General features: G+C 42.3%; 1 protein-coding gene across 1 annotated transcript in view; it reads right to left on the bottom strand.

Annotated features, from left to right (window-relative positions):
- The window catches only part of MMRN2 (multimerin 2), a 58,095-nt gene that overhangs the window by 10,203 nt on the left and 34,914 nt on the right, over positions 1 to 12,978 (bottom strand). Inside the window, exons 3-5 of the mRNA XM_067465638.1 lie at positions 10,207 to 10,313; positions 7,946 to 8,020; positions 4,019 to 4,171 (exon numbers count right to left, since the gene is read on the bottom strand). Coding sequence (XP_067321739.1) covers positions 4,019 to 4,171; positions 7,946 to 8,020; positions 10,207 to 10,313 — 335 coding nt within the window. The remainder of the gene's footprint in view (positions 1 to 4,018; positions 4,172 to 7,945; positions 8,021 to 10,206; positions 10,314 to 12,978) is intronic.

Here is a 12,978-nt window from a genome sequence, read left to right as displayed (position 1 = left end):
ATCCAGGCCCGTAGCCAGGATTTCGATTGGGGGGGGGGGCTGAGTTTTTTTCAGGGGGGGTTCGGGGGGGCTGAGTTTCAGGGGGGGCTGAGTCTGAGTGAAAGAGGGTCTACCCTAGCAAAGTATCATTACCCCAATACCCCCATGCATATACAAAAGGTTTGCTAGGCTAGACCCTCTTTCACTCAGACTCAGCCCCCCCCCCCCCCAAAACTCATCCCCCCCCCCCCGAATTCCCCCCTGAGAAAAATTCAGCCCCCCCCCCCCCCCAAAACGAAATCCTGGCTACGGGCCTGCTTTTATAGGTGATTTTCAACCTTGATCAAAGGAGGGATGAAGACGAGGGTCAAAACTAGCCTTGATAACCCCGTGCAACAAGTGACATTAAAATCATAGAATCCTAGAATCAAAGAGGTGGAAGAGACCTCATGGGCCATCCAGTCCAACCTCTGCCAGAAGCAGGAATATTGCATTTAAATCACCCCTGACAGATGGCCATCCAGTCTCTGTTTAAAAGCTTCCAAAGAAGGAGCCTCCACCACACTCCGGGGCAGAGAGTTCCACTGCTGAACGGCTCTCACAGTCAGCAAGTTCTTCCTCATGTTCAGATGGAATCTCCTTTCTTGTCATTTGAAGCCACTGTTCCGTATCCTAGTCTCCCGGGAAGCAGAAAACAAGCTTGCTCCCTCCTCCCTGTGGCTTCCTCTCACATATTTATACATGGCTATCATATCTCCTCTCAGCCTTCTCTTCTTCAGGCTAAACATGCCCAGCTCCTTAAGCCGCTCCTCATAGGGCTTCTTCTCCAGTCCCTTTAGCCTTGAGGACCTTTTCCCTACAGGTGTTGGGTATTTGTTTGAATTCTTCTTTGGTGATTTCTCCCCTTTTCCACTTCTTGTGCATGTCTCTTTTGTGTCTTAGCTCAGTTAGAAGTTCTTTGGACATCCATTCTGCCTTCATTATTCTCACTCATGCTTTTAAAACAGGTACACTAAACTTGACTCATGAAACTTTTCATGGAAAACATGTATATCAGCAAGGGGAACAATTGTCCCCTCTCCTGATGTTCTGAATGTCAATACACAGAGGTCTCCACCAGCATGATCCATGGTAAAGGGATGTAGAAATTGCAATCCAAAAGATCTGGAGAGCCAAAAAGTTCAATTGTGATTGCTCACATCTGGAAATAAAACTATTTTTCAAGGTACAACCACCATAAATGCTATCAAGCCTAGTCTTACCCCAGCTGTCTGAACATGATGCATAGCACCAATCATTAAATTGGTACATTCAATGGACCTCAGAGATTGTACTAGAACAAATGAAATGAGTTGGTCCCTTAGGGATGCCATGCTGTGCTATGCAATTCAGGGTTCTTTAAAGCATACCACTATGCTTCAATTATACTTGGAAACATAGAGGATGTTTTATAGATGACTCAGGGCAGCTTCTCCCCAGGAGACATCCAATAGCCAATGAACTAAAACAGTTTCAATGGCAGCCTCAAGTATCACAAGTTAGTTACAATATTAGAAGGAATTTTAGGCCTTTTTTTCAGTTAATAAAGCTCCTTTTTGGAATCATTTTCTGCCTACACAACCCTTCTTTGGATGAACATTAAATTTGTGCACTTCTTCTGTTTAATATTAGCATAACACAAAATGTGAAAAGCAGCATGATTGAATGTAAGGGACACCCCTGCCCTACCTCACTTGATTGTTTTAGACACTATAGAATACGTTTCATTAACATATGGAAACACTCTCATAGTGTTTAATTGACACAATTTATTCAAAGGTTTCCCTCTACCTTCTCTTAAGGCATTGCAACTTGCCCAAGGCCTCCTAGCGGGTTTCTGAGGCTAAGTGAAGATTTCAGACTTGGGTTGTTGTAGGATTTTTCGGGCTATATGGCCATGTTCTAGAGGCATTCTCTCCTGATGTTTCACCTGCATCTATGGCAAGCATCCTCAGAGGTAGTGAGGTCCTCACTACCTCTGAGGATGCTTGCCAAAGATGCAGGTGAAACGTCTGGAGAGAATGCCTCTAGAACATGGCCATATAGCCCGAAAAAACCTACAACAACCCAGTGATTCTGGCCACGAAAGCCTTCGACAATACATTTCAGACTTGGTCTCCTGGAATTCTACAATCTCATGAAATGGGGCTTTTGAAGCATCTTAGGATGCTTCCTTACCATTACAACTACAGATGGAAACCCTGCCCATCCCATGATATTGCTGTACTTCTAGCAGAGGCTCTACCCAAAATTGGAGTGGAAGTGTCATACACGGGAGCCTGTCCAGCACGAAGCCTTGCCACTAGATCAATGCATCCCACACGTGATGGGGAAAGCATTGCCATGAGGGAGATGATGGACTCACCCCACTGCCCCTCTGTTTCTTTAGTGAAGCCAGGCAAAGCAGGACACTTCATCTGGTTCATGTGATAAGATTGTTAGTCTAACATTCAATCCACTACATGTCTTAATGAGACATGCCGCATTATCATGGAGTGTCTGCGCCCTACACCACTGGAGAAATTACACTGTCTAGCCAGTATCACACCAGCTGACATCCGCCAGGAAGTAGCAGCCAATAGTGAAAGAACCAAGGCAGTGACATCTCCAACACATTCCTTGTTTAGGTATCAGCCAGCATGTCAATTACTTAAATCAAGAAATAGTTTTCTAAGATCTACAGAGACACTCACTGGAACACCCCAGCAAGCGAGAGTCCAAAAGTGGCAGGTTCAAACCCAGAACCTCAATCAATGGCTGATACCAAATGAGAGACTCCCCCCTGGGCACACAGAAAACTGGGCGACTTGGAAGGCGCTGAACAGACTGAGCTCTGGCACCACAAGATGCAGAGCCAATCTTAAGAAATGGGGCTACAAAGTGGAGTCCATGACATGCGAGTGTGGAGAAGAGCAAACTACAGACCACCTGCTGCAATGCAACCTGAGCCCTGCTACATGCACTATGGAGGACCTCCTTGCGGCAACACCAGAGGCACTCCAAGTGGCCAGTTACTGGTCAAAGGACATTTAATCAACTACCAAACTGGTGGAGTTTGGGGAAAATAGATCTTGACATTTGGGAGTTATAGTTGCTGGGATTTATAATTCACCTACAATGAAAGAGCATTCTGAACTCCACCAACGAAGTAATTGAACCAAACAGGACTCCCCTGACCAACAGAAAACACTAGAAGATTTTGGTGGGCATTGACCTTGAGTTTTGGAGTTGTAGTTCACCTACATCTAGAGAGCACTGTGGACTCAAACAATGATGGAACTGGACCAAATCATAATTTTTTGGTTGACACGTTTGGTTCATTTCCATCGTTGGAGTTCAGAATGCTCTTTGATTATAGGTGAACTATAAATCCCAGCAACTACAACTCCCAAATGTCAAGGTCTATTTTCCCCAAACGCCAACAATGATGGATCCGGACCAAACTTGGCACGAATTCTTAATATTCCCAAATGTAAACACTGGTGGAGTTTGAGGAAAATAGACCTTGACATTTGGGAGTTGTAATTGCTGGGATTTATAGTTCACCTACAATCAAAGAGCATTCTGAACCCTACCAACGATTGAATTGGGCCAAACTTCCCACACAGAACCTCCATGACCAACAGAAAATACTGTGTTTTCTGGTGGTCTTTGGTGACCCATCTGACACCCCCTCGCGACCCCATCAGGGATCCCGACCCCCAGATTGAGAAACACTGCTTTAAACAGAGGCTGGATGGCCATCTGTTGGAAATACTTTGATTATGCTTGTCCTGCATGACATAGAGTTGGACTGGATGGCCCATGTGGTCTCTTCAAACTCTATTATTCTATGAGTTTAAGCAGGCTGCAGCATAAATATATCTTCTAAAAAGCCAAAAACATAGGGAGCACATACACATATGACTTCAGTGGCCCTGCAATACATAAGTTCACAATGAGGTCCATGCCGCTGAGACTGGTCTAATTGTGTCTGTGGCTTCCAAAGTTCCAATCTCACCTGATCGGTTGTTCTTCACTTCTCCTCTTGCCATGCTGACGTTATATTGCAGTGCCTTCTGTAGGACTCCCAAATGGTTTGTGGCCTGCTGAACATCATTCTGCAGGTCTTCTAGCTGGGCTTCATGGCTCTGGTGAGTTTCAATGATTTCTCCTGTGTCCAGCAATAAAGAAAATGTGAGTAACAAAGAAATGACTGCAGACGAACCCAGTTCCCTCAGAATTGGAAAAGTTGCTTGCTTTGAACTAGTTTTGCTCACATATCTCAGTCGGAATGGCCACTAGCCAACTTGGCAGGTCAGCTCTGGAGATCCTAATTGGAAAAGTAAGTAACTTTTCAAGCTCTGTTCCTGTTTTAGTTCCCTGCCCACTGACAAGGGCTGGCCAACAATGTTTTGCAGAGCAGCATATGGCATCCTCCCCAGCAGAAGGTGACATAGTACTCAAGGCCAGCCAAGTTACTTTGGCACCTTGGGCAGTAACCCTCCTCCAGTGCTTTTCCTCTCCCCGATGCTAAAACTGCATTAGTAAGAAAGCTGTCCATTGACTGTTCTTTTGTGACAGCTTAAACCACTAATAGCCAGAGAAAAGAAGGAAATGTGGAGGAAAAGGACAAAGATATGGCATACACAAGGGCAAGAGTCATCCCATACACATACACACTATGAACACATCCTCTGTAAAGCAAAGACTTGGGAGAAGTGCCAGGAAAGCCATTCTGCCTCTAACTCTGGCTCTCTGTTTTTTCTCCTGCAGTTGGAGATCAGACCACAGTAACTACGAGGGTTGAATGAAAAGTAATGCCTCCACCTTCGTAACTCAACAGATGGCAGTACTTGTATGTGGCAGGTACTGGCTTGTTCAGTAGACTCTCCTCTATAGCCTGGATGGCGAGACACTATGTCCGTCATCTTCTGTAAAAAAGCCTTGGTGTCTTATTGGACCCTCTGCTCACAATGGAGGCCCAGGTTTCTGCTGTGAGCAGATCTGCGTTTTTCCACCTACGTCAGGCTAGGCGACTGGCTCCCTTCCTATCTAGGAATCACCTGGCTACGGTGATCCAGGCAACGGTCATCTCGAGGCTTGACTACTGTAATGCCCTCTACGTTGGCCTTCCTTTGTCAGTGACCTGGAAACTGAAGTTGGTGCAAAATGAAGCAGCTCGTCTTCTCGCCGGGGTGCCAGCGAGGTGTATCACCCCAATTCTACAACAGCTGCATTGGCTTCCGATTGAGTACCGGATTACTTTCAAGGTGCTGGTACTAACCTTTAAGGCCTTATATGGTCTAGGGCTAGCGTACCTGAGGGTCCGCTTATCCCCCTACCAACCCCAGAGATCACTTCGGTCCGAAGACCAAAATTTGCTTGAAGTCCCCAACATCCGGACTTATCATCTGTCCTCTATTAGGCAGAGAGCCTTCTCGATTGTAGCCCCTTATTTATGGAATGCCTTGCCAGTTGAAACCTGAACCATCCGAGAGATACTTGCTTTTCAGAAAGCCTGTAAAACCTTTCTTTTCCAACAAGCTTTCGATCGGTGAATAACTCGGGACTATGTCTGTTCTCGTTTTTATTGTATTTTAAAGTTGGTTGTATTGTTTTCATCTACTGCTGTAAACCGCTCTGAGCCAAATTGGGGGTGGCGGTATACAAGTCAAATAAATAAATAAATAGTTCCATTTTGGCAGGAAGCCTTAGCATTGAATGGTTGTGTTGTTAAAGTGCAAAGTATGGAACCCTGCGCAGACCATTGGTCAATGTGACTTAAGCAATGTGTAGTCATTGAATTCTTGACAGCAGAAGGTGTCGCCCCAAAGGAGATTCATCAGAGAATGCAAGCTGTTTATGGTGATTGTGTTGATGTAAGTACTGTGCATTGTTGGGCAAGTAAATTTAAAGATGTTGAGGTGGGAACATCTGACTTGCGAGACAAACAAAAAGTTGGACGTCCTGTGACAGCAACCACCGAATTTCACAAGCAAAAGGTTGACTGATTCAGAATGATCGTCATATCACTCAGAGAGAAATTTCAAGCATAATCAGCATTTCACAAGAATGTGTGGGTCACATTATTGCTTTACTTGGCTATCGGAAGACCTGTGCACTATGGGTTGTCGAAACAGTGTCGACTTCTTCTGTGACAGCTTTAGAAAACTTGTTTATCATTGGCAGAAATGTATCCAATTGTCTGGTGATTATGTGAAAAAGTGAATAGTGGTAGTTAAAGAGCACATTCTAAGGATTATTTCTGCGTTTGATTTATTAAAATATTTCCATCCAAGTAACGAAGGTGGAGGCATTACTTTTCATTCAACCCTCGTACATGGCAGAATCTACTGCTAAAGTAGCTTTCAAGTTTGGCCCAGGTCTGTTGGCATTAAAGCAAATATAGACCACCACCACAAGGTCTCTCAGGCATAGGTTCATCACATATCAAGTTCGGCTTGAGGGCAAATAATAACAGAAGCAGATGGGAAGGGGAGAAAAACTGCATGTGCAGAGCTATACTTGTGTATACAGTGAAAGCAGATCCTTTCTGAGACACAGGCATTTATTTGCACATACACATACCAGAAGGATATTCTTAATGGACAACTCATGAGTTTATAGATAGCTGTATTATTGATTTTGCCTGTTGTTAAACTTTAATAGATTTTTGTAATTGCTGCTTTTATTTTGGGATCTCCTCTACTTTGACCTATATGAGGAAAACAGTGTACAAACAGACGGATGTTCTGGTGGTAGTGATGCTGATGAAGTTGATAAAGATACAGGGAATTTCCTACAGTATGAATCAAACAGTCAATCCACTCATCCATCTTTCAGTCAGACAATCTTTATTATCATTATTGGCCCCTTCTATGCTGCTACATAAAGTCCAGACTATCTGCTTTGAACTGGATTATATGGCAGTGTAGACTCATATAATCCACTTCAATGCCAATGATGTGATTTATCTGCTTTGATAATTTGGATTATATGACAGTGTAGAAGGGGCCGTTGTCAATGACCAGCATTCTGGGTAACAGGACAAAACATGCTATTATCTAAAATGGATAGAACAGAGAAAAATAGGATGCCATGGCATAGGAGCACTACTACTACGAGGGGTATTTTTTAAGTAAGGTCAGTATTGTTGTAGACACTAGTAGTTTGCGCGCATACCGCAACGAGCGCGTGTGTCGTGTACCGACATGCCTAGGGAACAACTGTGCTCAGTTTCCGCTCTGTAGCTAACCTGTACAGTTCTGTTCTGTGCTTTAAAAATGTTTAAGACTATCAACTCACCCTCCACATGTGAGGTTCGCTCAGTGATACGGTTTTTGTCAGAAAGGAACCTTCCTGCTGCAGAAATTCATCGACAGATTTGTGAAGTGTACGGTGAAACTGTTATGAGTGAAAGCAAAGTGCATAAGTGGGTACGACAATTCAAAGATGACCGTGACAACGTCCATGATGAGGATCGCTCTGGTCGCCCTTCTTTGATTACAGTGAACTCTTGGTTATCAGAGCAGGCGGCAAGTTTTTATGAAGAGGATATTTTAAAATTGGTTCAGAGGTATGATAAGTGTTTGAACAAACTTGGCAACTATGTCAAAAAATAGAGTGAAGTATGTACTTTCTGAAAATAAATTTACTTTTTTGAAATAAACTTTCATTGTGTACTTATGTTCAAATGGACCTTACTTAAAAAAATACCCCTCATATTATATCTTATTATAAAATATAAATAGACAAGATCATGGGTAAACTAAAATGTATCAGATTTTACATGCTCCAGCATGGAGAGGCTTCTGCACTGGAAACATATTCTACCTGGTAATAAAATGTGAAAATATAAGAGAAAAATAATGATTGTTTTTAAAAGTAAAAGCAAAATTACAACACATTATTCAGCTCTAGAATGATATGTTGCATTGAAACATACTTTGGCTTGCAAAAGCATCACTTTCTTCTTCCCAGCTTCTTGGCTGATCAGTGGGCACCGGAAGAAAATTCGGCTCTGCAAATGAATGTATTAAAATAGTGATTCTCTTCATTCCTTGGCTATTCACAATTCAATACACTGGGAAAATCCATTTGGATGAAGTATGTCATAGAATCATAGAGTGGGAAGAGACCTCGTGGGCCATCCAGTCCAACCCCCTGCCAAAAAGCAGGAAAATCACATTCAACAGATACTCCAAACATGCATTTCTATGTGCTAGACTTACATTAAAGCATGTAAATACTCTGATTTGGAGGAGAGGGGAAATATTTATGGACCTAAGAGGTATCCATATGTTTTTTTGTTTTTAATGTTATGTCTGATCCATATTAACAATATTTTTGTACCTTCACAGTGTTGTGTATTTTGTGTTAACAATGCCAGTTAAATCAATTTCAGTTCCAGATTGAAACACAACAACAAATAGAAAAGCTTAAGGGTGTGTGTGAGAAAATTTCTGCAAAGCATTCTAGCAATATTTCCTGTTTATATAAGCTTATATAAACTTTTATCATTCAAAGAATCTGGCTATATTTTGATCAAACCTAGAAAAGGTAGACCAGAGCTCTCACCAGTTAGGAGATTTAAACCACAACTTCCAGGGTTCTCCAACCAGGATGAAAATTTTGCCTACAACTTCCATGGTCCTCCAACCAGGATGAAAATTTGGCCTACAACTTCCAGGGTTCTCCAACCAGGATGAAAATTTGGCCTACAACTTCCAGGATTCTCCAACCAGGATGAAAATTTGGCCTACAACTTCCAGGGTCTCCAACCAGGATGAAAATTTGGCCTACAACTTCCAGGGTTCTCAAACCAGGATGAAAATTTGGCCTACAACTTCCAGGGTTCCCCAACCAGGATGAAAATTTGGCCTACAACTTCCAGGGTTCTCCAACCAGGATGGAAATTTGGCCTACAACTTCCAGGGTTAACCAACCAGGATGAAAATTTGGTCTACAACTTCCAGGGTTCTCCAACCAGGATGAAAATGTATCCTACAACTTCCAGGGTTCTCCAACCAGGATGAAAATTTGGCCTACAACTTCCAGGGTTCCCCAACCAGGATGAAAATTTGGTCTACAACTTCCAGGGTTCTCCAACCAGGATGAAAATGTATCCTACAACTTCCAGGGTTCTCCAACCAGGATGAAAATTTGGCCTACAACTTCCAGGGTTCCCCAACCAGGATGAAAATTTGGCCTACAACTTCCAGGGTTCTCCAACCAGGATGAAAATTTGGCCTACAACTTCCAGGGTTCTTCAACCAGGATGAAAATTTGGCCCACAACTTCCAGGATTCTCCAACCAAGATGAAAATTTAGTCTACAACTTCCAGGGTTCTCCAACCAGGATGAAAATGTATCCTACAACTTCCAGGGTTCTCCAACCAGGATGAAAATTTGGCCTACAACTTCCAGGGTTCTCCAACCAGGATGAAAATTTGGCCTACAACTTCCAGGGTTCTCCAACCAGGATGACAATTTGGTCTACAACTTCCAGGGTTCCCCAACCAGGATGAAAATTTGGCCTACAACTTCCAGGGTTAACCAACCAGGATGGCCAATGGTCATGGGGATTCTGGGAGCTGTAGTTCAAATAAGTTACTTTCCCAGAATCTGGAAATCTCTATATGGTACTGAGCACAGAGCATGGATCTTGACAACCATGAAGGAAGAACATCCATGGAAAGAAACCTTATCATCCTCTGTCATCCTCTCTAGCTGCTTGTGTCCCCCACAAAGTCATTCGATTTAATAATTGTATTGTGTTATGTGAAAAAAGCATACAATCTATGAAATTCAAAAATCAAAATACAAATATTATTTCCCAACCCCACCATCCCCATTCCCACCTGTGAACCCCCACCCATGACTTCTGTCACAATGCCATATATCTACCAAAACTCTACCCTCATCATTACAATAATACATTCTACGTATGGCTATTTCAAAATCTCAGGATCCGAAACACAGCAGGTTGCCTAAGATCACCTGTGATGTGCAAGGTAAAGTCAAGATTGGAACAAAGGATTTCCTGCTTTAGAGTTCGGTATGCCATATTGCACATTTTTTTCCTTTCCTGGAAAAAGTATAACCCATAGAAAACATTTATAGATTCTGGGTTGACTTTCTTGGCAAGCTTACTTCCTGTGCTTTAGTGGCAATTCTATATGGATGATACTGTTCTATTTTTCTTACCGTGATGCTCACAGTTCTTCCCACTGTACCCAGGACAACACTTCCAGTATAGAGAACTTATGACTTTGTGTTTTACTTGGTAGACTGGCTTCAATGCTGCTCTGTACCTAAAGGAATGGCACACATGCAAAGATAATAAGAAAATAAAATGTGAGCTGTTGGAAAGTACTGGATTAGGCCAACATATCAAACAAGGACATGCAAATTTCAACCAACCCTTCCCACTTCTGCCAAATAGTACTAGGAAGAACTGAATCAGATGACTGGCATCTTGATCAATGCTGTATGACCCATATTTCCATAAAGGTTATATTCACAGATTTTGTGTGAATATGTGAAACCACAGTGTCAGGTTTTACAATGTATTGTAATGTAATATAGCTGAGTCATGCACTGCTAATGGGCTTCTATTGGAAATGCTGTGTCATGCATTAACTGTATATAGGGAATCATTTGAGGAATGTGTCCTGGCCTAGTCCAGGTGATTGTGAATGATGTAATCCTGGGTCTGAGTTAAGTCAAAGAGTTGGGAACCAATCAGAGATTGCTATGTGTAAATGAATTGTATATAAGGAAGTCATGTACAGTGTATATTTCTCCTTGTGCTGTGATGTTGTTCGTCGAAGGCTATATGTAATTAAAAGAACCTGTCTGCTAAGACAAGATATAACTGTATGCTGTGGTAAGTTTGTAATATCATCTAGACTGGGGGAAAAACAATGGCAAAACTGACATTGGCCGGGCATGTACTCAAGTGTCTGTAAAAGGTTCCAGCGTGACTGCAGGCTGTGGGAGCAGTTGACTGAAAATACTGTGCAGGAAGAAGCTACTGGAAAGCGCTGAAGTTGTGCAACTGATCTGCTGCTGAATTGTGAAGTTAATCTCAACACAGAGATAAAAGCAAATGCTATTGAAATGAAGGGCCTCTAGCTCAAGAATCTCGCAAAGTTACTCTGGAGAATCTGGAAAGTGCCTAGGGAGACCATATTTTGTCAAAAATAGATATGTGAAACTGATACTGGTCCCTCAGATACAGGGGTCATACTATATTTACAATCATAAACTGGACTTATGATCTCATTATTTTATAGATTCAATATTTGAGTGCTAATGACCAAATATAATAGCTAAATATACCTTTCAGGCCAGATGACACCCCAACAGAAAGGTTTCTAATGCACTGAAGATTAAGTTTGGGGAAATTATAACTGCAATGCTCCCCTGGACATGAGAGACATTGTGACAGGCAGCTGGAGTCATGTGTTTGAGTCTTGCTGCAGCTGCTTTTCTCCATATACTCCATGACCAAGAGAATGTTACAGCTGTCATTTCTTAGCACTCTGAACTGTAGAGTGTCATTTGCAGAAGTAGCTATGACAATGGAGTTCTGTCACTATAGTTATTAGCCTGAGCGATCAATGAAAAAATAATTCATTACTCAATATGAAATTAGGAGGTGGGGGAAATCATTTCTAAAATGTTTCCAAAATTGGATGGGGTTTCTATTTTAACTACAATGATTTAACTACTTCTTCATTACTTTTTGTTAAGTAATTGTGCCAATGGGGAAACTTCAAGGGCTCCTTTGTCCCTCATTGTTAGCGCTATTGGCATGAAACTTGCTACAATTATAAAACACATTTACCACTGTTAACCCATCAAGTATAGGAATGTTTCACTCATCTATGGATTTTGGGCGGAATTTTCAAAGTTTTTACAAACAACATTTTAAAAAAACAAGCTACAAGAGCTATCCTCCATGAATTTTCTATACAATGACACAAGATAACAGGGGATCATTCCCCCAAAGTTTCAGAAATATTCATATATCTACTGATTTTTGGAGATTTTTTTAAAAAGTTTTGACCAAAAAAGGCACAACAGCTTTCTCATTGACTGTCTCCCATTGAACTTGAATTTAGGGATTCTTTCCCATCCCAGCACTGATTTATTTACTAATATTGACATATCAGCCACTACTCCTCTGCAGATTCAACAATTTATTGGAATTCTGGCTGCTGCTAGGAGGAAAAAATCTTTCTCCAATCCTAATTGGAACTTTCTGATGCTGAGCAGAATTCTGGAAAATGCAGTTTAGGGCAGGGTATTTTGAATTCTCTTCCACAGAAAATTCCACAATTGCACCTGTCAAATAGGAAATTTAGGTACCGCTTATGTGGGGAGGCTAATACGATGCCATAAAATCTCCACCAAGCGTGCAAAGAACGAGGAAGTACTCCATCTGTGTCACAAATGGATAGTGAAGCAACAGCTCCCCTGGTGGCCAGAATACCCTCATGAAGCTGGAATGTTAAATAGCTTCTGCATGTCTATCTATATATGTTGTGTTTCTATGCCATTGAATGTTTGCCATATATATGTACATTGTAATCTGCCCTGAGTCCCCTGCGGGGTGAGAAGGGTGGAATATAAATACTTGTGTGCCAGCTGCGCCCATACCTTGGCAAGTCTGACTTGGCCACGGTAGTCTATGCTCTGTTTACATTCCGTATAGACTACTGCAACGCTCTCTACATGGGGCTGCCTTTGAAGACTGTTCAGAAGCTTCAATTGGTCCAACGGACAGCAGCCAGGTTCTTAACAGGAGCGGCACTCAGGGAGTACACAACTCCTCTGTTGCGCCAGCTCCACTGGCTGCCAGTTTGCTACCGGGCACAATTCAAAGTGCTGGCTTTAGACTTTAAAGCCCTAAATGGTTCTGGCCCAGTTTACCTGTCTGAACGCATCTCTTCCTATGAACCATCTAGGTGT

The sequence above is a fragment of the Anolis sagrei genome, chromosome 3 (assembly GCF_037176765.1).
Source record: "Anolis sagrei isolate rAnoSag1 chromosome 3, rAnoSag1.mat, whole genome shotgun sequence".
Classification (NCBI taxonomy): Eukaryota; Metazoa; Chordata; class Lepidosauria; order Squamata; family Dactyloidae; genus Anolis; species Anolis sagrei.
This window is presented reverse-complemented; position numbering and strand designations above follow the sequence as displayed.